This window comes from Gymnoscopelus microlampas (genome assembly GCF_963454915.1).
Source record: "Gymnoscopelus microlampas genome assembly, chromosome: 7".
Classification (NCBI taxonomy): domain Eukaryota; kingdom Metazoa; phylum Chordata; class Actinopteri; order Myctophiformes; family Myctophidae; genus Gymnoscopelus; species Gymnoscopelus microlampas.
Window position 1 is genome coordinate 27,236,708 of NC_139944.1, and position 25,537 is coordinate 27,262,244.

General features: G+C 42.7%; 1 protein-coding gene across 1 annotated transcript in view; it reads left to right on the forward strand.

The window, feature by feature from the left end:
- The window catches only part of tafa3a (TAFA chemokine like family member 3a), a 102,251-nt gene extending 88,570 nt beyond the window's left edge, over positions 1–13,681 (forward strand). Inside the window, exons 3-5 of the mRNA XM_084061560.1 lie at positions 5,033–5,182; positions 6,151–6,275; positions 13,098–13,681. Coding sequence (XP_083917686.1) covers positions 5,033–5,182; positions 6,151–6,275; positions 13,098–13,109 — 287 coding nt within the window. The 3' untranslated portion in view covers positions 13,110–13,681. The remainder of the gene's footprint in view (positions 1–5,032; positions 5,183–6,150; positions 6,276–13,097) is intronic.
- Positions 13,682–25,537: the final 11,856 nt, after the last annotated feature.

The window sequence follows — 25,537 nt, forward strand, 5'->3', positions numbered from 1 at the left end:
AATGGGAGGCACATTTTTCCTCCGAATGTTAGATCAAGGAAAGAAGGAACAAGACATGACTCAGTCATGTATACCAGCATGCGGGACGCTACGCAGCGCGTATGCCGAGGTGTAAAGCAACTAAGTACATTTACTCAAGTACTTTACTTTGAATACCGCCAAGTTGGCCTGGGGCGATTGTGTTTTGGGGCGCGCGTTTTGCTATTCAATTTTATGTTAGAGCAAACCTCAAATTAACGGTGAGAACATTACAAAGGACTAATTTAAACACATATAGCGACAAGCAGCACACTAGCTACTTGTGTGTAGTTAATAAAGCGGCGAAGCATGGATTTACAAGACTCTAAAGCATCTCATCAAAATTGTCGGAAAGTGCGCTGTGGAGACTCTCCATGACACTCAGCTGGCTGTGTGTCCTGGATCGGAACATGGATCGGTGACGTGATAGCCGATGTCCGTGAATTAATAAGTCATATAGTTCGGTGCAACTTGTGTGTGTGTGCGTGTGTGTGCAACTTGTGTGTGTGTCGTGTCTGTCTGCTGTTGCTGCTCTCTGTTCGTTCATGTCTGGCACTACTGAGCAGTACGCCGCTGTTTATAGGACGATGCAGTTTGGGCTGTTTCCTATGTGTTTGTTTTCCATAGGATCCCTCCCTAGCCATTTGAAATGTCTCGATGTCTCTCCCCACACGGCAGGCTGTGGGAGTATGGGATGTCTCCCCACGCCTGGGACCGCCGTTCAGAGTATGGGATGCCTCTCCCCATTGGCTTAAAGGGCAGCCATTGGCTTAAAGGACAGCCAATGATCGAAAACATGTCGAGGATATGTCGAGAAATGACTAGTGCTCAGTCTCTTTGTAGACCCGCATTGCATGCTGGTAAAAACGTGCATACATGCAGACTCTGATAAAGACATCCAGTAACATAAGCCATCTACATTTTCTCCAAACCATTTTCATGCACCTGTAACTGTCCCTTTCACTATTAAGCCAGGGTGAGCCTCTTTGTAGGAACTAGTTTAGTTGGAGGAAGAGTGGTCTGTCTGTCTGTCTGTCTGTCTGTCTGTCTGTCTGTCTGTCTGTCTATCTGTGTCTCTCTCTCTCTCTCTCTCTCTCTCTCTGACTCTCTTCGTCTCTCTCTCCGTCTCTCTCTCTCTTTCTGTTCCTTTCAGCAGCATGCATCTTCTTAGCCTTTCCTAGTTCCACATTGGCACTTATCAATCAGGAATCAATGAATATGATTGTGGAAGGTAGTGCTGCGCTTTAGAGTGCTATTGATTGGCTTAAGGGTCGGGCTTCATGCCAGTCCTCATTAGCGCTCTCGAAATCCTTTCTCTTTCTCCTCCCTCTCTCTCTGTCTCTCACTTTACCACCTATCCTCCTTGCTGACGTAGGCGCCTGGTGATGCTAACCGATGACAGTCCTAAGTGCTTTAAGTGAAAAATATTGATTACAGGTGTTGGGAGCCATTTACACAGCTGCCTGGACACACACAGGCCAAAGAATACAGACAGCTTCTATCCATACATTAAGATGTCACCTTCAGTGACAACACCTGCAGTCATCCTCACTAACACCACATAAACTGTCTGCTCGTGGGTGGAGGAGATGGGGTGATTTGTTCCGCTGTTCCGTCCCTCAATCCAAGTGTCATGAGTTTGAGCCGCACAACAGCCAAGTGTGAGCCTTGACACTGTCTCCCCCTTCTCCTACCTGTTCCAGGAGCAATTTATACAGTATTACAGTATATACAATATATAGTGATTGATCCCTCAAATCCCCCACCCCCCAAAAAAGGGGGATTTCTTTTTTAACTTAAAATATTTATCCCACGATTTTGTAACCCATTTTTTCACCCAGTGCCAATTGTCTAAGTAATCCTGGGCGCTACACTCCCTCTGCCAGCCTAGGGAGAGCCTAGAGCCAAGCTCATGCCTTCTTCAATGCATGAGAGCTAGCAAGCCGCTTCTTATCACCTGACAGGGGGGAGGTTCCCTGGTTAAACGTAGCACGTGGAAGGAACACGTTATTCCAACCAGTTCCTTTCCCCTCCATCAGGCGCCCGGCTGACCAGGGGGTGGCAGTATAGAGACCAGGATTACTGCATGTTTTTGTGAGGGTACCTACCCTTGGAGACACAGGGAGAACATACAAACTCCACACAGAAAGGCCCTTTCCTTTGGGCACTGATGACGCGGAGGAGAGAACACGCCCCCAGCGCCCACGGCAGGAATTGAACCCAGGACCTTCTAGCTGTGAGGCGACAATGCTACCAACTGCGCCACCGTGCCCCCAAAAAGGGGGATTTCTTACGCTGTAATGTAAATTTTATTGCCCTGCCCATCATGTCATCATCTTATCTCATCTCCAGTATGACTCGAGCAGCAGCCAGCAGTGCTGGAAAGTAACTAAGGACCGGCATTTACTCAAGTGCTGTACTTAAGTACAATTTATCAAGAGTTTTTTCCATTTCTTAATACTTTCTACTTCCACTACATCTCAGAAGCAAATATTGTACTTTTTACTCCACTACAATTATTTGACATCTCTAGTTACAAGTTGCGTTGTAGTAGATTTTGGTTATTATTACAAAAGTTAAGCATTGTCTTAGTTCATGCGGGCACGTGAGTCATATACACCTCAGCTGTAATCAGCTGTCAGTCTGCTGATTGCTTTCAATCAGCCACACTTATCTACACACCAATCACACCTCATTCCCTCAACAAGGCAGTCCGTTTAAATACGGCTCCCTCCTACACTGGATCTCTGCTTTTCAAATGCTGCCACATGCCACTGCTTGCTGCTGGTAAAGCCTGCCTCCAGAGTGTTTTTATATTGTGGTATTGCAACTTTTACTTAAGTGCAGTAAAAGATCTGAGTACTTCTTCCACTGTCAGCCAGGCACTTGTATGGCTGCTTCCCACAGATATGGGTAGTTACCAGCGAGGCCATCACCCCACTGCTCAGGTCTCTGACCTCTGGTCCTGCTCCCACAGCATGGTGGTTTTGGTCTCAGTCCTGGAGTCGCTGACCTTGGCCTGCAGGCTGAGTTTCAATCAGCGGGTTCACAAAGGTCTTTCACATGCATTGCACATGCACGGATGGACGGACGGACGGACGGACGTGCACACACACACACACACACACACACACACACACACACACACACACACACACACACACACACACACACACACACACACACACACACACACACACACACACAGAGAGCAGCCCGTCGGACCAGCCACCTATTCTTCCTACACCATAATGAGTTGACAGTCTCAAGCGAGGCAAAACTTTAGCCCATATCATATACCATATACCTCTGTCTGTCTCGCCCCCTCTCTCTTCTCCTTCCACACCACAGAGAGCACAGCGGGTGTGATTCACTTCGCCACGCTAGCAGAGTAGCAGTCATGGCTGAGGAGATTTTTAATGAGAATGGCATGTCCCTTTTTAATAAGTCAAAAGAAAAAGTCAAACAAGTCAAATGTAATTATTTTTGAAAGTATTCAAAATAAACACATTATTGTAATTGTCTTTGTAGTTGTTTGGTCCTGTCCTGTTCACCTGCCTTTAATGTTGGCATCAAAGGCACTTTATGATGCATTTGTTTTGTTTTTTCCTCCTTTTCTTTTGTCAGCCACTGGGTAACAGAGAGATTGTCTTTTGTTCCTTGTCTGCACCTCTAGTGATTGCTGATCGCCCACTCTCATACGCACACATGCACAGCTTAAACAAAGTTTGAATATTCTATCCAAGCAATTCCAACTTTTGAAATTAACTTTGACCCCGGGGCGTGCTGGTGGCTTAAAGATAATCACATCATCGGTAAGGACCCTGACCTGTTTGTGCATCAGTACGTTTCTGTTAGCTGAAAAGCAGTCAATCGGCAATTGTTGTCTGGCCTTTTGTTGGAATGTGAATAGAACCTTATTGATTGGAGGCAAAATGTTTTAATGTTGTAGATGAGATTTCTGGATTGCTAAGTAATGGGAAGATGGAAGCCCATTTCAATCCATTTTCACGTCAAGTCCCAAATTGAAAATCTTTACACACATAATTAAGGCTGATCTGAGAAGAATGCTGAAACTTTTAAATGTGTGTTTTTTTTTTGCAGGCATGCTGCCCTGAGCCTTGTGTGTAAATATATGTTGCTCCTTGAATTGAGATAAGTCTAGGTAACAAAGTAATGAATATAAAATAGACAGTGGTATTGATATTTGATCCAACTAAATGAGAATGAAGCCGCTGTAATTGTTGCATAATTTCACCTAATAAAGCACAAAATATGGAAAGAAAATTAACGTGTCCATTGCGTTTCCGTTTTTCTTTTTTTTTCCCAAATGCATAGCATTAAAAAGAGTTCTTTTGGGTCTTTTTAACGACAAGCTAAATGGGTATGCCTTGTTCGGTATCTGGATTAAATTGATGATTCACTAGCTTTCTGTGGGAGCATCACAGCAGACAGTAAGAATCTCTCATGCCATGATGCAATTGCTATTGACCATTCTCACCACTGTGTATTCTATACTGTATGTAGTACTCTCATCTTTAAAAACAGCCTCCTTGACTCTCTATGCATAATACATAAGTGGTTGGCAAGGAAAGCCCCTGTGTGCTGAGCATTCTGAGCATGAACACTGGAGATTCATGTGGGAAGAAATGAGTTGCAGACTACTTTGCTGCATCAGTAGAGATGGATAGGGCATAGACAACAACCCTGAACCTCATGCAGTTCCTCTCAGGTTATCACTTCACTTCCAAAAAAATATTCCCATTGATTATTACTGGTCTGTTGATGAGGTGTCTGAATCTGTATGTATTTTACATCATCTGCTATCTACTGCTGGCAAGATGAATAATTTAAGAATCGGTGTGCAAACACAGAAAAGTAATAGCTAGTCTAAAATCTCCTCCATTATACACCTCATTTGTTTGTACCCACTTTTGTTGGCTGTGCTGAGAAACTATTACCACACACACGTTCTTCATTTTAAAAACCATTGTGTATTTGTCTGTGTCTCCAGTGCATGTGAAAGCAGGGACCTGTGAGGTGATTGCCGCCCACCGCTGCTGTAACAAGAACAAGATCGAAGAGCGATCCCAGACTGTCAAATGCTCCTGTTTCCCAGGACAGGTGGCGGGGACGACAAGAGCTGCTCCCTCCTGTGTTGACGGTAGACCTTATTATTATTATTTTAATGTTGATTCAAAAGTGAAATTAAGTTAGTATTTATTAGAGAACTTACTGCATGAACTGTTGCAATATGACATTACTGTGTGTGATATGCTTCTGGGGCCTATTTCAGTGTTTCAGTTGTGTAATTACTTGGCTATGAGCCAAGCAAAGTTTATATTCGGTGCCTCCGATTCCAAAATCCTACAGGGTTTGTTCTCAGGGGCTCTATAATCTTTTAAATCGAATTGGATTGTCAGTCCATCCATCTAGTCCCTTTGTCTGCGGTTGACTACGAGACGATTGGTCCTTGTGTTCAGCGGAGCAGAGCGAGGGGGCCAGGTCATTTAATATCATGTCAACAGTGGCCTCTGTTACAGGTGAATCGATCCCCCTCTCCTCCTTTCTACAATAATGGCTCAGACAAGGAGCTTCCTCCATTTTGACAGTCCCCCGCCACGCTGCAGAAATGTCAAGGGAAGTCGTATATCGCCCGTAGGCCTCCTCAGAGCAAGTTAAGACCTTGACGCTCCAACCTCTGCTGCTCGCTTTATTACCCCTCCTACACACACACACACACACACACACACACACACACACACACACACACACACACACACACACACACACACACACACACACACACACACACACACACAACCTACTTGTGTCGCTGCTCACTCTGCTTGTAACAGTTATGAGCTTGACATTGACCCACACCCTGTAATTCACTCACTGCAAATACACGGGGACAGGAGTGACGGATCTCCACTGTCAGCCGGCCATCAAAAGAACCTCCCTCTACTCTCCCTGACATGTTAATATAGAAACCAAAAGCTCTTTTTTTATTTTTTTCATGGGTTCTCTTTCTTTGGTTGATACACAGCGTTACAGAAAGGACCTCTTATTCATCTCTCGTCCTCTTTGTCTGTCTTCCCCTTTCCATCTCTTTTTTATTTGTTACTACAGCATCTATAGTTGCACAGAAGTGGTGGTGCCAGATGCATCCCTGCATGGATGGAGAAGAGTGTAAAGTGTTGCCAGATCTTAAAGGATGGAGCTGCAGTACAGGAAACAAAGTAAAGACAACCAAGGTGCGTGATAAGCCACCGTCATCGGTATGCAGTACAGTACAGTACAGTACAGTACAGTACAGGATATACTGTGGTAGAACTGTGCGCGCGGCTCATTATACATACAGTAGAGAACGGCTTTGACACTGCGTTGGGAGTATGATGTCGAGAATGTTACGCTCTCTTCGCTCTGTATGGTGCTTTGGATAAAAGCTTCCACGAGTGGCGTGTACTGCGTTAGCACATCAAACGCCCCCGTCAGATTTTACTCTGCGATCACTGAACTTATTTTCTACAGTGAACCCAACCAGAAGGCAGAATGTTCAGCCGTGTTATTACTCATGAATATATATATGATATGGCACATTAATATATGCAACAAGACATGTCTTGTTTCACCACAGAACATCTGTGTTGTTTCAAATAAAGCAAAGTCCTAATGTGGAGGAAGCATGTATCAGAACAGCATAATATCGAAAATGCACTGTTCTCTTGGAAGAAATGGAAATGACAAATGGAAAATGACATTGATTTTGTTTATGTATTTTATTGGGTAGCAATACGACGCATTGAATACGTTTCTTCAGAAAATAATATGAAAACATGGAGAGTGAGGTACCATGAACATATAGCAGCATCACAAAGTCAGTGCTTATGCAGGAACCCGAACCAACACACATTGCTTCCATCTGACCCACTTGCTTTTGGATGAGAGAGCATGTATTTGGGTCGGGTTCTAGCTTTGAAAAATACATTTGAGTGGTCTTGGGTGCTACCTCAAAAGTGTCAATGAGAACGCTAAACAAAGTGGCAAGCAAAAGACAGGAAGAAAGGCAAAGAAAGAGAACAACAAACAAACATGCCGCCAGGAAGCTGAGTGTCACCAAGGTACTGTAGCTGCTCTAAAGCAGGGAGGGAGAATTCAGCCTGTGGTACTCCCAGAGATTAATCGAGGTTATCCACTCCTGTGTGTTTTTTTGGGTAGGTTTCAGCGTTGGGTAGACCTGTGGCGGCTGGAAGGTAGGGTAGGGGGGGCGGAGGCGTGGGTGGTGGGTGAGGGGGAGGGGGGGGGCCCGGGGGTGACACAGTGGGCCCTGAGCCATCCATCACGGCTTCGTGTTTGACTCACCAAACGCCTGTACTTGAGCTGCCTCCTCCATTATTCATGGCTACGGGAGGCCTGGACGAAGGCAGAGCTTTTTATTTTAGCCGGGTTAATAATTCATGCCCCCTCTCACACGGCCCCCAGGAAGGCAGCAACAGAGAGAAAGAGGGGGAGAATGCAGGCAGGGGTGCCAGGTGGCTAGTACTGTAGAACCCGTCAGAACCTCTGCTCCTTCTTCTTACTTTTTTTTTTATTCAAGTCTCCACGGGGGTTCCCGCCATGATCGCTGCCCTGCCGCCTCCCACTGAGAGGCTAGAAAGAGAGGGTCAGCGTTGCATGCCAGAAGGGCTCTGTGTCGTGGCTTCATCATTAACATTGACCTGAGGAACAAGTTGCAGCAGTGAGGATGACTTGAAGGGTCAAGAGCTAGCATCCACCTGGCCTGCGGTGGCAATAGTACAATGATTTAAAAAACACGACACAGAGTCTAATACAGCAGGGCTTCCCTGTTCAACTGAAAAGGCTAAATTAATAATCAGTTATCTGGCTAACTGGCTTAAATCCTGCTACTGTAGTAGCTACTACTGTACTGGAAGAATTGCTTTCCTTCATCCTTTTAAATTGGGCCACAATTCTAAGCATAATATGTGTAACAATCACCTAACAGTATGATGCACTAACGTGAGCTTTGTGTGCTAACATTACTGAGCTGTGATTGGCCTAGCAGCATCAGCTGAGCTGGGTGGTTCACTGTATTTGTGCACGTGGGCATGAGCTCTGATTGGTCTTTTTTTTGTGACTACTGTTCTAGATGTCTGGCCCCCTCAGAGCCACACTGTACAGTTTAGTTGTGCTGTAGAGAAATAATTCTCAAAATGTACAGTGGAAAGTAGTTGTTTGACCTGCTGCAACCAAATTAGAGCTAACAAAAATTAAACTATACATTTCAAAATAATATCTGGTAGCATTAGTCTTTGTGTTTGTCTTTATTTTATTTGTTTAGTCTTTATTGAGGCTTTGTTTTTAAATAACTGATGTAGAATATTGGGAAAGGAACCTTCAGTTCCATACCATACCTGTTCAATAAATCCTTTCTGATATTTAGCCATGACATGGTTGACGAAGAATGATGGTGGTGATTGTCTCACCTCCTGATAAAGTCACGTCAATAAATCTCACTCTGAAACCCCCACAGCCTCCTCTCTGACAACTTCAGCCCTACCCGCTTTCTCCCCACTTTCTCTGTCAAAGAGCAGCCACAGTTTTATAGTCATAGTGTCGGTAATATCTGAAATTATAACCCAAACAGTTCACACCTTGCACCACTGTATCAATGGGAGTGTACAAAGCAAAACCTCCTCTACTACCTTCTACTAGACAATAGTTGAATATTGCTGATTGATAACTGTCTGATGTGGATTTGTATTTTTGACACACCTATTCTATTCTATTTTGTATTGTGTGTAATAATTTGCACTATAGCCTTTGCATGCATGAAAAGGAACATCATGATATTGAACTGAGGAGTGTCCTAATTGCATTTGTTGCAGCTCTACTTTAAACCCTTCTGTTGTCTTCAGACAAGGTTAAGCTACATATCTTCCCATTTAAACTTTGCAGTCTGTTCTCCAGCTGTGGCCCCATAAATGTCCTCAAATCATGTCAACAGGCTAACTGATAGACCATTATGCAAATAGATCCGGAGTTCAGGGTATTGTGCATGGCATGATAGGAGGTAAAGCTGTATTAAATCGAAATGTTTCAAAGTGGTTCTGACAAAACTGGCTCTTCTGACAAAAATTGGCCACAAAAATATATTTTTCATTTTGTTCCAACACCAAGACTATATAGCTCAAACAGTGACTTAACCAAGCATATGGCATGTCTGCAGATTCTCCTGTTTCACCTGAGTAAATAACTTTATAAAGGTTATGTGAGGAAAGATCTTAATACTTAAAGGGCTAAAAGATAACGCCTGATGTCCCTATCAATAATGGTGGTCGATAAGTGCCCTGAAAGCGGTGCTAAATCATTCTATCGGCCATTGATTTGTGTCTTATATGGTCCATTAAGACATGGCCTGAGGCTGGAATTGACCCTGCAATTTTGTCTTTTAGGGCATTCGTGACAATTGTGAAATAGGATCTCATACACCTCGATAACTCAATAACTTTGTTGGAGCTGTCAGAAAGCATCAGACAGGACACATGCAGCCAAGACAGTGAATGTAGAGACTTAACCACTTAAACCAATATGCTGCACATTGATGATATACTACCATATACAGATATATATCCCCCCTTAGCTACTCAAGGATACACACACACACACACACACACACACACACACACACACACACACACACACACACACACACACACACACACACACACACACACACACACACACACACACACACACACACACACACACACACACACACACACACACACACACACACACACACACAGCGAAAGTCTCTCCATCAAAGGCATGGTCAGTTTGTCTGTGGGTCTTTGAACCTACAGCTGACCAGTGAAATGTGCTCTTTCATCCTGAAACAGCCCAAACATCAGACCATTAGGAGACACTCTCTGTTCTCCTGATTCCCCTTTGTGTGTTTAGTTCACCCTCTCAATGACATGTCCAATAGCCTGGCATGCTAATTGCTTGGATAAGGTTTATTTTCCCCTCTGTGTATTTTGCTGCTTGTTGGTATTTTATGGATTAATCATCAAAAAGCCACACAACCAACCGGAAAAATATTACCTGCTACAATAACAGCAAATTAAAGAAATCAAACAAACAAACACATAACATTATTTTAATGAGTATTATAGCATTAGTAAGTGTTAAACTCTCATATTAGGAGAGCGTCTGTTCTTTGGAGAAAGTCTGTACTCCTACTAGACATCCAGGAACTTTTTCAATTACAATTTAGGAATTAAGCAGAGGATCTTATCCAGAGCGACATAGAACCCTGTATGAACGGTCTTTGGTAAATGGTCACGTAATGGTCACATCAGTTGAAATAAATTACATCAAACCTATCAGCTGTCTAAAACATTAAAGTAAAGCTTAGTAAAGCTAAAAAAATAAAAATAAAAAAAGGGACACAGGCAGGCAGATACAGAGATCTCCTTATAGGCATAAAATGGACACAGACAGACAGGTACAACAGGTATTCTGACAACAAGTACAACTTGTTTTACAAAACCGGTTGGGGCATGCATTCCTAACTTACATTCTTCCGACATGCATCGTTCCCGAGTAGGCCAGTGTTTGAAAAAGTACTGTACATTTTTCAACATGGAAACGATTTTGAAGAAAATAATTGTGAATATCTCAAATAATTGCGATTAGGTGATATGTAATAACTGTGACAGACCTAATTGATTCCTGTCTGAAACCCATCTGATCTGACTATAAAAAAGGGTAAAAAAAAAAAGAGATAGAAAACATAACCAAGCTTAGATCATATTGCATCTATAATGAATAAAGCAAATCTGCATGATAACAACAATCAGCTCACTGATGTAACTTTTACATGCAAAGTATTCAGTGCTACAGTAAGTATTCAGTGCTACAGTAAGTTATCTCCATATTTGTGTTGATAAAGTATTTTTGCACCCTCACGGTTTCTGTTGTTTTTGATGTACTGTTGCCAGCAGAAACATGCAGGAGGACACAGCTTAGCTTAACAAGTTGGTTTCTGCTAATGCTGTGACAGAACCACTTGGCATAAGTTCTTATTTATGTTCTCCAGTCTGCTGCTACCAGCGCTGTGGGACCACGTAGTAGTTTCTATATTGTCGCTCTCCACCCCCTGATTCCCAAGGATTGTCACATTGAAGTGAAGATTAAATTGTGCCTCCCTGAACAGTATGCACTGCATACTCTGTTGCCATGCCAGACAACAGAAAAAAAAACTCTGGTGCAATATTACAATTGTTCCCTCAGAAATCTGGACAGGGTGGAGTCAGTCCCACATTTTAGACAACTGTGTCCCTGCCAACTGCTAATGGATGCTTGTATTCAAACAGGACCTCCTGCGTACGTGCGTACGTGCGTAAGTGCGTGCGTGCGTGTTCGTGCACACATGCGCGTGCGTGTGTGTGCCTGGTGTGAGCTAACTCCTCTGACAATACAGCATAAATCAGAGGGCATGCCAGAAAGTTCCTTATGTTCCACTTTTAAAGGGCAAGATAGCAAACAAAGGACACATTTCACCCACTGGTGTATTTATAGGACAATGCTAAATGTAAAGGGTAGCACATACTGTGTCTTGTGACAATCTGTTAGATTAATATTCATGAATAAATACACCTAAAAATACTTATGGCAGCAGAATGCTGTACTGAATAATAATGTTCACCACAATGTCCTTATGGTTATGAACAGCACTGTGTGCTCCAAAACTACATCAAATGTTGATCATAGAATACAGTATGACAAACTCCATTCAAGAGTAATTATGTTAGCCTGGACTGCTGGCGTAGCGGCGACCTGACCTAGGCTCAGTGTAGCCTGACAGCGTGTCGCGGGTTCGAGTCCCGATCCCGACGGCCTTTGCTGCATATCACTCTCTCCCCATCTCTCTCTCCCCATTTCCTGTCAGCCTACTGTCCTGTCATTAAAGGCATAAAAGCCCCCCAAAAAAACACGGACTTTAGATACCGTACAGTAGTCTTTTTTATTGTCTGATATGAATCAGTTTGTAAAGGTATAAATCTCATTTTAGAATTAAACATAGGCATCACGTTGCAGTATAACTGTAAAGTGTTTTGGCTTAACCATAATGTGGCTATTGCACCAAGGGCATATGAATGAAGGAAATGACCCCTGGGAATTTAAAAACTAGGAATACACGTTTGACACATGGGGCGGCAGTGGCTCAGGTGTTAGAGTGGCTGCTTGGGAATCGGAAGGTTCCCGGTTCGATCCTGGGCTCCCACTGTGTTACTGTCAAAAGTGTCCTTGAGCAAGACACTGAACCCCTGACTGCTCCTGATGAGCAGGTTGGTGCCTTGCATGGTTTACTCCGTCGTATGGGTGAATGTAATGCACATTGTAAAGCGCTTTGGATAGGTGCTATACGTGCACCAATTATACTGTTGTCATGTATATAGTAATCTAGGATCAATCCATGGAATTAGATTTGGTGACTATGTTGGAGCAGGTGTGACAGGAGCCTGAAACCCTTGCCTGATTTTGTAGTTTGTTCTCCTGCTCAAGTTAAAAACTACAGCAGATTAAAAACATGGCAGGCTAGTAAGCAACGCAGGTGCAGCTAATAAATAAAATTAATAATTGGTGTGTTAGATTTATGTGTGCCCAGAGCCATCGGAGTGCAACTGGTCAATGCTTGCACATTCACACACCTAAATCTAACACGGCTATTATTCATCGTATTAGCTGCAGCTGCGTTGTACTCTAAGGTTATGCAGCTTGCCATGTTTTACCCTGCTGTAGTTTTTAACCAGAACTTTGAAACAAACAAAAGAAAATCTGCTTAATTTTCAAAAACTGCAGAATTAGCAGATCTACAAGCTCACAACGTGTCACAATATGAAACGTTGTGGTCTTCTAGATCAGCCATTTTCAGGCGACACAGACAAAGTGTAAAATAGGGCTTAAGTGGTTAAATATATGTTTGCACACGTGGTCATTAGGTGAAATAATTTGTTTCTGTTGCGTAACACAGATTTAATCATTTCATTTGGTCCCCTCTCTTTCAGGTTACCCGATAGTCCTCTAAGACAACCAGATTTGGTGCCAGGCGAACCCCAACACGACAACCGACACCATAGGACTTGTGGATATGATGTGGTTTTGACAAATGGTGGAAACTAGGGACCAATAGGGACAAAAAGCACTGACATTCCACCAAGCAAGTGGAGAACGATGATCACCGGACAACCACACAAGACTACACATCATCCATAATGGACTACTGGTCTTTAGACTTCAACAGTAGCCTACTCTGAACTGTACTGCCCGCCAAATCTTCTCTTTTTTTGTGTCATAGTTTTCTGCCTATGGACACGGAGGCTTAATGCCTGAACTTAATATATTGACTGAATGACTGTGGATAACACATGAAAACAAAAAACAAAAGAAAAAACACCTTAAAACAAAAATCATGTGACGTGAAATTTTTGTGTTATTCTCTCGCCACAGTGAGCCATGGGACTCCTGATACATATCTACTGTACGTTGAGGACCTAGTGAGATCATGAGCATTTTCATTCCTTTCCGCCTTATGAAGCAGATGTCTCTTCTTTTTAAATGTTTTTTCTTCTTCTTTATTTAATTTTTTTGGGTAAGGATGGGGGACTTGAAACAAACAAGTGTTTGGCTCTTGTAAAATTAGAGCGTCAAGTCTTCTTTTCAAAGACTTGATGCATCAAAAGGAGATTGCCGCAGCAGTGGAAGAAAGGAGTAGTTACAGTATGATGTTTGACAAGGCGCCATCGGGGCTCAAAACCACAGTTTAAGGTGATGTAAAGCTGTGCTCCGCCAAACTGTTTTCGTGACATCTGTTGTTTTCAAAGCCTTGTGACAAAACATTGATTACAAATGTCAGTATTATCTCAATAAATCTATCTAAATGGATATCACTGAATAAACATTTTTGTATCGATGTTGTAGGTACTGAAGGTAGTTACAGTAGGTAATGCGATAATATGAGATCAGATCATTTCGGTTGTGTTTATAATGGAGTGTAAAGAAAGCTCAAATGTTAGGAACAAAGAGCTGTGTTTCTAAATGAGCACAATTCACAGTAAGCTACCTGAAATCTGGTCTGCACAGCAACTGATAATGAGTTTCTTTCTTCCAAAGAAACACCTCTAAGCCTGCTTGATTCAGTTTTAAAAAAACGAAATGTTGTCATTATCTAAACTGGCATTTATTGCGTTGTTAAATGAAAGTGCCCGTCATCCACAAAGACTTGCCATTTTTTCTGTCTGAGTGATTTTCTGTTGCTGTCGCTGCCTGAGAGAAATCCCAAAGCGCTGTTAGTGCATGTCATTAAAAGCTTACAGAAAAATAAACCGACGCTGCGGTTCCGTGTGCGTCGTGTCGCATCAAGTGGGGGTGGGTGGGTGAAAACAGCTTGAGACAGAGACCCTAGCGTGGTGTAGCGGGATTAGTTGGCCCCGGTGGCCATACATTTGTGCTGCCTGCCTGTCTCTAATCTGTGTGGGCCAAGGGCGAATGGCACATCCCTCCATTTCGACATGGATATGTACTGTGGCCATTATCATTTTCGATATTCCTATCAGCATGCGGCTCAATTCCTCTTCCCTGTCGAAACCAAACACAGGTTATAGGCAGGCAACTCAGTGGAGGAGCAAAGATAGAGGGCGGCACAGGTGGAGATCATCTTATATTTCACTTACGCTTATGACATTCTCACCTTAGGGACAGGGGACTATATAATGTGTGTGGCCTTACCTCTGCAAGGATAAATAGGAATATTTCTGAAATTGAAATTTAATGTATGTCTGTCACAGTGGTGAAGGCACAAAAATCAGCACACCATCAGACCTTTAATGAGAGAAGTATTTGAGTAAACCTGGCAAAATAAATTGCTTCTGAGGTTAATTGCGACCTACAGTAAGTACACTCATGCACACAGCCAAACACGAAAAGACTAACATAATCAAGATGATTTCTAGACCCCAAAACACCTCAATGCATTGTAGGGAATTTCTTTATTGTAAGTAAATTTCCCTCTGTAATTGAAATGCTATGTTCACCATGGAATGCTCCATATAATATCCATAATTAATTAAGCAAAACAAAAAAAAAGGGAAAAGCATATTGCCAAAGATCAGACCCAAGGGACCAATGCTGTAGGGGAGGCAGGGATAGAGGGCCCCTACAGTTAGCGAACCAGTTTGCCCCTTGTTTGGTTAGAAATCATTAAATTACAGTAATGACTAATTTCTCATTGCTGTGCACAAGCCACCAGAGACCACCGCGGATTTAATAAAGAGCCAGCGATGAATTACAAACATGGAACGGTGGAGAAAAAGGGCTACATGATTATACAGAGTAATTCAAAAGTGCATTAATAAAACAATAGAGAAACATTCCTAAATCATTTGAGATAAAGGCTATTTGCATAATTCATTAAGATTAATCAGAGCAGCAATCTACCACAGTGCTCAGAGGGAAAGAGAAAGAGTGTATGCATCCAGTCCCTCTTGGAAAAGCCCTTTCAATCTACAAACCATGAACCAACCTACCCTTGGATCAGAGAATTAACCTGCATGCCCCCTATAGCCCCTGCAGTGTTGAAACACAATTATTGTCATTCACCTTTACGTGTGCTAATATTCTATTAATATTGAAATGTCTTTTCATACCACAGGGTCCTCTGGAGTGTTTTTGCTACTTGGGCACAAAAGACCTCAAAAAGTAAAAAGTTGAATGGTAATGAATGTGGTGTGTTTTGAAAACCACAGTGTGGATCTAAAGGCTCGCTGTTTGACATTTCTATGTGGCGGATAGCCTCAGTGCTTCATTCTCTGCATGAAGATGGGGGGGGGGGGGGGGGGGGGCACTGGGGATGTGTATGGCACTGGTCACGCATTGTGTAGATAAGTCACCTGTTGTGATGTTGCACCACCTGTAGTCACACTATGAAAGGCTTATCCTCACTCAGTAATGTTCTCTTATCTGTGCAGAGTTGCGTGATTTTACACAGCTGTGTGAACTATACAAGCTATGGCTTTCACAGAGATGTTTTTGAAGCTTGAATTGAGTGACCATGCATATTAAAAAAGAGAATGGTTTCTCTATTTTTATAAATAAGCTGTTCAACAGCCCCCATCCCAAAAATAAAATACCATAATAAATAAATAAAAATAATGAACTAAACTAAGAATAAAGCAAAACAATCACAAGGGTTTGCTCTATAAGAACAACAGTTCTCCATTACACAAACACCATCTGGTGGGTCTACCAGAGCAGCGCCTTAACAGGATGAGTTAGTTTGAAAGACTGTCAGCTCACCACACAAAATTAGATTTTCTCACTTGGTAATGAAAGCTGACAGAGTGTAATGAAAAACCACTGGATCTCGAAAACACCCAAGATGAACTGCAAAACTCTTGCAGGAAAAAGTTCCCCCGCTTGTTTATCTAATTGTGTTGTGCTCTCCATTTTCAATATCTGCGGTATTTCCCATGCCCCAAATTGGATGTTCTCTAATTCACTCTGGGTCGTAGTTTGATGTTATTTCTGACGGCGGTTTGTGTTATTTCCGTCAACCCTAAGCAGTTTATTTCAAAGTGAGTTCTGCCTCTCTGTCATGTGTGCACCACTGTGACCTGAGGCATAATGGGATTATCCTGCTCAGGGCAAGACACAGACGCATAGAATTTTAATATCAAAGTATCCCTGGCTGTACCTGACATCTCCCTCCGTCCCTCTGGTTCTCCTGCCGGGCTTGGATGAGAGGTGATTAGCCTAGCTAGCATATCACAACACAGCCCAAGAATTGTTACAGCATTTCAGTCACACCTCCTAGATATCTCCCCTTCAAAGCTTTACTCGGCGCAGCATGATGTGCGTTTCCATACGCGGATGCTATGCTGTCTGTGATGAGATGGGGGTGATAGGTGGTGCAGTTGTTGCACCGAAAGGCCAGAAGGTTGAACCCCCCCCCCGCAACACCAAATGCGTGTCCATCAACAGCCATGTATCCTGTGTCACTGAACCTGATTGCTGCCTTGTATAAGAGCCTCAGCCAGCAAGCGACGTCTCACTGCAAATGTTTTTTTCCGACCAACACGGATTTTAGCTGTGATCAGAACTGCAGTGAAAAGAATCCGAATGCATAAGCTCACCCAACAAGCCCGGAGCCGTGCAATATGCTATAGGTGCCCGTGTCCAAGCTGTTGTCAGGCATTAGTGCAGGCCAGTGCATCTGCTGCTCTAGTCTCTCATCAGAGGCACGCTTGGCTCCCACACTGCATTATCACAATGCCCTGGGGTCAACAGAAAGGCCTGTTGTAATTTGAAAAGGAAATTATTTTTTTTGCCATACTTGCTCAGACAGACGGAAGGAGCTGAAAAAGGAATGTGAGGGAGAGCGCATGCATGCGTGCACGTGATCTGTGTCTGACTGTGCTCAGTTAGAGGGGTGGTAGAACGGTTGATCGAAAGGTGGGGAAAAAACGACTTCGTCTCTTGGCAACTTTGAACAGGTTAATGGGAGTGAGGTGTGGAATGAGCAGATATCTATCGGAATGGACACACACACGCACACGCGCGTATATATATATATATATATATATATATATATTTACTTATTTCCCCCCACATGCTGTAAATAGCCCCTGGAAGGGGAAGCTGATTTTGTCTAATGGACAAGTTACACAATGCCATGAGTTGGGTCAGGCACCAATAAGGTGTGTGATGAGCTGAAGGACAGGTTGATGATGCCAGTGAAATTAAAGTATCATTCTACATTTGCCCGTCAGAGGAGGTCAATGGAGCGTTGTTTTGTCGAATGGGAGCCCCACCGATATTTTCTTGAGGACAATTTCCTCATGCCTGTTTGCAGCTGCAGATGGGCTGTTTGTGTGTTTTCCCTGATGTCAATTGTCACCGGTCCCTCAAATTGATGATTATTAGATGGCATCGGGAGCAGGGAGCAAGGTGGGGTGGTGGTGGTGGGGGGGGGGGGGGGGGGATTTGGGACAGATCAAGAAATCCAATTTGTGGGGGTATGGTTCCCATGTCGGTTGCACCCTGCTGAACAGCACAGCAGGCACAATATGTTGAAGATACTGGTATCATGCACCAATACCACTTTCTCCTCCCCCGTTATATAAGCGGGAGGAATCAGGGAATCTATCGTCTATCGCTTTTGATGCAATTTGCAGTGATGGCACATGTCCAGATTTCAAACTAAATCGACTGCGCATGAGATTAGATTACCCCTGCGTGGCTCATTTTTGAAAGGCTGAGATGAGTGATCAAACTCTAAAGGGAACACAGATAAGGTCCAACAAGGTTCAGACTTGTTCAGAAAATGTTTAATTTAGTTCCAGCTCTGATCTATGCTTCACCAACGCTGGGAATGATCAAAGTTCTGGCACGACTGGCAGCACTCTTCTTCACAGCGCCATCACAACCTTATAGTGGTGTACAGGTAGAACTCGTGATTAATACAAATTATTTATCAAAAGTAAATAGCTGGAGCTCCTCTTTCAGCCAAAGAGTGATTTAAGATCTGTGGCCCACTGAAGAACGAGGGGGGAGGGGATGGGGGGCTGGATGTGGCGGAGTCCTCCAACAGATGTTCCCGACTAATTATCTATTGTAGTGCGGATCCCAGAACCACTCAGTTCCGCTGTGCTCTTCCAGTGGGAGCGGGTCATGTGTGTTTCATATCCTTACCTGGGGCACTCCTGTCCATCTGTGAAGGGAACTAGGGAGGTACACGGGCTGGCCACGAGCAAGACGCCAGCGCCATACACACACCTTTAGATGTCAGTTTTCAAGTGCAAACATCCCCCTGTCCTGCCGTTTAAACTCAATGGGGGAGGAGTTATATAAAGTGCAAAAGTCAACAGATGTTACGTTCGAGTGTTCTCCACAAAACCAACAGCCGTATGGTGTGGATATTTAAAGCTACAATCCGGGACTTATTTTAATGAATACAATTGTATTTTAACCAATCTGTAGGCTATGGTAGAGTATGAATACAATATACAAGTAGTTCATCTTTAGTGGTTTATGGAGGTGGTCTCCGTATTCTTCCATTGAGACATTTTGACCCTGGTGTTGGGTAGGGCGCTGACAGGTTGACATGTCAATACAGTTATTTGAAGCAGATGGCACTGCCCCTGGATCAGATCTCCCTGCAGACTTCTTACATGTTCCTCCCCCGTGCTTTCTCCCACTAAACTTGTCAATCTCAATAAAGAGAAAGCACTATGAAGAATAGACTGCACTCTAATTTCTATTTATTTATTACATTTCCATGTCTAATGCAATAATTTCAAGACTGCAAAAAGCATGCAACTGAAAGGGATAATGCAATAATTGATATGCCCTACAAGCTGAATTGAGTTGACTCAACACCTCAGAGTGCAGTGCAAGTTACTGTAATGCCATGTGAATACATTTTCAGAAGGAATTTACTGTAGGATCTGAGACAAAGATGAAATTTCGGTTCCCCAACGCCATTCACTGTGATGAGTATGTTGGCACATTCACACTACTGAATAATTTACCAAAGGAGCATTTACAAGGAGAGCAAATTGAAACAGTGCTCATATACTGTACTCCACGCAATCACCTTCTGAATATTTCAGCAGGGGTAGACCAGAGAAAAACAAGTGTTTTTAGCTTCATAACAGGAAAGGACAGAATAGTCTGGTGTCTGTCAGTAGTCTAAAAACCCTCGGTCCAAACTTCCGTTTTCCATTCAGGCTAATGGACTAGAAGGTCGAGAGGTCCACTGCTCCCTCCTTCCTGTATGTGAACAGGACCATCGGCACCTGAGACAACTCGAGTCAGAGCAAGCAGAGCTATAAAGGATTAAGATATGCTTAGCTGCCTTTCCCTGTCAATGTGGGCTGGGTGTCTGTGGTGTACAGATCACAGACACATGGAAGGTCATTGCCACTGGGAAATGAGGCAGTGAAAATATTGTCCTGACAAGATGTAGAGCGACTTCTGCAACCCGGGGCTTGAGTTTGAGATTAAGCCGTGTTGGCTGGGAGAAAGGGTGAAGTCAGAGGAGGTATGAAAGTGTAGATTCAAAGTGTGCCACTGAAGTGTAAGTCTGATCTGTGCTTATGACTTTATTGGGAGGATGTGCCCAAAACAAACAAACTTCCCACCTACCTGGGAAGGTTAGCCACTGGAAAGGAAATAATAATGGTCAGTTAGTTTGAGAGAAATGAAAGGCTATTAGGGGTGGTATAAAGAAAGAACATCATCATCACAACATAATGAAATTCAACTCTTGACCATGGTTCAAGGTTGTGCCAGAAAGGGGAATGGGTCTTTAACCACTTGAACCCTAGCATCCCTATTCTGGGTATGTCATAATAGGTGAACATTTGCTGAAAGATTTCACTTCTACACGCTCACAACACGTCACAATGTGCCGTGTTGTGTTCTTGTAGATCGGCTATTTTCGGAAGAGGATTTGGTGTAGAGGGGAAAAAGGATGGACCCCGGTCAACTAAGTATATATAGGGTTTAAGTGGTTAAAGTGTCTAAAGTGGGAGATTGTGGCCCTGTACACTGAGAATGTGGGCCGGTACAAAACTTGTCTGCCCCACCTTTGAAATCAAAGATGCATGTCCTTGGATTGTGGGATACAGATGGAGGTAGGCTTTAAGGCCCCCAATGTTCTTGGATAAGCGGAACGAGTTTGGCTGTGTTGAGGGATTACCGTTTCCTTCCCACAGTCCGGTGTTTACATTCCCTAGGAAAACACAAAGGAGTAAAAATCTACCAAAAAAGGGACATTGCAATATGGAGCTATAAGAGGCAATATTCAATGAACCAATAAAGAACTGACGTTTTCGATTGTCAATTTGATAAACCAATCAGAGTGCACTGGATGCTCCCTCTCTTTTGGACATGGAAATCATAGATGAGGTTATGTGTAGGTGGGTAGTTGGCAATGTGATCAAAGCATGATGAATATAGCTAACTGGATGACTGGATGTGCCAAGTATTCTTGCCATGTGAGAAAAACGGTTTTGAAAAGCAAATGATAAAACAAGCAAAAGGTAAAAGAGAGCACCCAAAATCCTCTCAGGAAATCAGAAAAAAAGCTTTCTTGTCACTAGGGCAATGTTGTTTTTTTCCTTCATTTGTTCATCCATCGTAACAAAACATTGTAGCAAGCAGGAGGTGGGCCTGAATAGTGGCGAGGAGGAGGAGAGAGGCGAGGAGCGGCATGATAAGACAATAAACGGTACATGAACCCCATTAACCCTCCTCCAAACACTCCCCTTTATTTGTCAGTAGGTGAAGGAGACTGAGAATGGAAGCTGACTTTGTAACATGCATGGCCAAAGTGACCTACAGTGTACGCACCCAGGGTGCTTAATTTACTTTCATTGACTAGCAGGGGAGGGGGGAAGAGATGGTCCATTTTATTGCACCATGCCAATCATTCGTCCCTGTTTCCAATAACTGCCGAACAGTTTCAAACGCATTCCTGTCAAAGCATCGAATCGCATATTCCCCCCCAGCTGTATGAGAGTCGTATACCGCACATCACATCTCACTGCTTTTGTTTCAAATAGTGCCACTTTGATGTCCATCAGAATGTTCCATCATTGCATAATTCAGATTCTTTGCCATTCCCATGTGAAACTGAATCCCCTGGTAGAATGGTGTCCTGTGACAATCAATGTTATCCCAGGTGATCTCTTGTCAAACAATACAAAATAAGTCTTTCCGTAGAGTTGTTTTATATAATGAACTTAATCCAATGACTTTGATGTATGCTGCCTTAAGATATACGTGTGATCCAAGCTCCTTATCTCCTGTGACTGCACCCGGTTCTGCTGACGGCCTCCTGGGGACAACAGATGGAGGAGTGAGGGTTCAAATATGCTGAAGACAAAAGATCTGAAATGTAATTTTAGTCGAGCTAGTGGAGCATGGAATTAATGAAGAATTTGGAAAACTTAAAAATCACACGGCACACATTAACTACACCAAATACTTAGATGGGAACCCTGTAATGATCTGTTGTTAATTGGAGCTCTGCTCAAACCAACATTCTGAACCCTGCTGGAGCACCATGGGTTATTTTTTTGATTAAGCTTACTGCTCATTAAACCTGCCAGTTATGGAACCATCCTGCACTTCCCCATGTTTACCTCTGTGTGATCTGGCAATTTAGGTGGCGTACCGAGTGCGTCCAGAATGGCCACAGCAGCACCTTCCATTTGATTGGCTGATTCGGAGTTGTTAACCATATTTAATTTCCCATTAGACTCACAAAATATCTATTCATGTTCCCTCTCAGGTAACTCATTAATTAGCTGTGATACATATGAGATGGTTAGCATTTTGTGCGTAAAAGAAATACAGAGACCGGAGCAGATGGTTACATTAGGGACTGATGATATTCACACGATCCTCAGTCAGTGTGTCTGTGTATGTGTGTTTGCATAAGTGTATGCACATGCATGCTTATGTGTTTCCTTGTGCGTGTGTGTATTTGTGTGCACATTTGCATAAAATTAAACACAACCACGCATTTTCAGCACATTTATATGTGAATCTGTTGAAGGCAAAGCCAAAGTAATGGTGACATTTCTGTGGGTATTTACCAGTGCTCCGTTGTCAGATATGAATGCAAAGATCAAATACTGAAAGATGCATCAGATCTGGCACGGTTCAACTGTGTTTAGACCAGAGAAAAGGGAAGCAGATGATTAAAGTACAGTACATTTATGGCCACAGTGTCAGGACTGGTGAGGCCTAACAGAAGGGCTGCTTGGCCCAGCGCGGCAGGACTTCACTTTCATTAAACTCCAAGTGAGTCTCAGCATGTTTGCCTTTGTTGAGGCTGTTCTCTGCACTGTGTTGCCATTTTTCACTCCCTTAACTGCTGTTTACAGTTGGACTTCCACTGACACAATTCTCACAAATCCACCGTGAGGCAAGTTGGTTCCCCTGCCGGATTGAATCTGGTCAAATATTGTCACTGGAAGGTACTGTATTGTTGCAAGAAAAGTATGGACTTGACCCTTGTGACTTTAATAAGATAATCTTGCTCAAATAATCAAAAACAAATTTCACCTAAATAGTGTGTGTTTAACTTTGATATGTTTACAAGTTTTGCCATGCAAACTCCTAAGTCACTTCAGTAGTTTTGTTAATGTCTCCTCATGTTACTCAAAAGTTAAAGTGTTTGTTTTCATTCTGCCTCTAGTACTGTATCTTGGGAAAAGCAAAATCTTTTGGACACCTTGTCAGCTTAGGGACGGGTGTGTCGGTGAAGTACTATAGCACACGTGTAGGCTATAGAATAACATAGAATGACCCGCACACCACCTACACTTGTCATTATAAAATGACAAGTGTGACACTTGGCAAAATAAAGACAACTTTTATTATAAAGGCAACATTTTGGTCGAAGCGTTACCTTTATAATAAACAACAGTTGTTTTTATTTGTTATTTTATTCTATACAGAACTGTATTCTGGAAATTATCATTCTAAAGTAGTAACTAGACAAAAACAAAGTTTAGTTATTCTGCTATTTATCTTGTATTTTGTATTATTATTATTAATTGTAATACTGTGTTACAAGCAGAACACTGAGGATGTGACACATAGTGAACTTGTACATCAGCTATTTTTGATAGGCAACACCGTCATACGGAGCATAAATTAGGAATTATGTAAAAAGGCTGACTTGCTTTTAGACTCGTTAAATGCTGGAAAATGAAAATACGCTTTTAAAGTATGAATTTGTTGCATTCGATTTCACATTCCAATGATAATTCCCTCTGAAAATACGTAACATGTTTTTTTCTCCTAATGACCAACCTCCTTTAAACTTTAAAGAGACCAAGGACAACAGAAAAATGTAATGTGAAAATGGTAATCGGCACGAAAAAATAAATACAAAAGAAGCAAAGAACCCTCGCGGAGAGAACCCTCCAAGGGGCTGGAGACATTGCAATTATAGAAACTATTGACTTGTGTTTCCCAAGGTATGATCAATTGCAGTGAAATAATGACATCTCTGTGTTGTTTTGACCCATTCACAGTGCAGGCAATTTATTTTGTGTGACAGGAGGCTTGCAAGGGACAACTCAGCTGATATGTGCCAGAGATGAGAGAGGGGAGAGCTCTCAAATGACATAGACAGGAGCAAATGGGAGGAAGGTCATTTCTTGATACTATAGGCTCCATTCAGGATGTGCAAAAAGGAGTGAATGAATTAAAAAGGAATGAGACACTTTAATCTTGATAACGTTGATATTGGTTGATATTGATAACAATGTGTATTTCTGACTGTGTATTAGTTCTCACTATGAGAAATAGTTAACAGTGTGTAGAACGTTGATAGTGGATTGAAATAATGTATTCCCAATGCTACAGTTTTGCTAGCAAATGTTAATCAATGGACCAAAGGTGTTATGCTGAGTATATAGACTGAGCTCTCCCCATGGACTTGCTTTGTAAGTGAACCTCTTTGGCTGGAATTGGCTAAGAGATTGAACTGATGATTGCAGAAGGGTCGTTGTTTCCACTGAACCCCTCTTCAAAATGAACTCCTCTCTCGCACCAGAGTATCTGTATTTGGTTGTGACACAGACAAATGGGAAGGTTGGGGACAGTAGAGAAAAGTACTCTGAATCCTCTCCCCCTGTGCACAGAAAACAATTAATCATCAACCCTCCAACCCTTTCTGCCTTGTCTTCAAATCGCCTGACTCCCAATCCTCATTCCACATTCCCATTTATCCTGGTTTTATTACTGCTTCCTTCTATGACTAAATGCCATATGACTGCACAAACCTGTGATTCTTCTGAAGAAGTGGCCTCCAGACAGGCAGCAGCCAAAGTTGGTACAAAAGGCATCCCATCATCTACAGCCTTCCAGGTAAATGGTGGGTTGCAATGATGACCTAGTTGTCCAAGAGCCCTGTCCCATAACTGGGTGGTTTTATCTTTGCAAAAAGCATAGGCTACTCTTGGAAGTGGACCTGAACCCAACTGGCTTGCTCAAAATCACTTTTTGCTCTTAGAGTGCTTGAAATAAAACGCCTTACCTGTTTCAGTCCCTGTGTCATGGTTGCAAGTTCATCACTATACAGTATTTATCCTGGCTTTTTACATGCACGCTAAAATTACAATGCCCTCAGGTGAAGACAGATATTGTATAAGCTCCTCATATGCTCATCACAATGTCACTGCTGTATTAGTGTGAATTCTGTGCTTGGGGCATACTCTCTACAGTATGTGTCAGACACTGTCATGCTGAATTAACAATCCTATCACTTAATTATCCCTCTTAATGTTTTGTGTTGCTTTTCCACCAGAGATGTCAAATGATGAGCAAATAGATGGTTAGGGCACTTTACATTTGCATTCTGTATACACCAACGCAGTGTCTCAAGGCTGATGTTCTAACTTGCATTTTGTGACAATTGCACTTTATA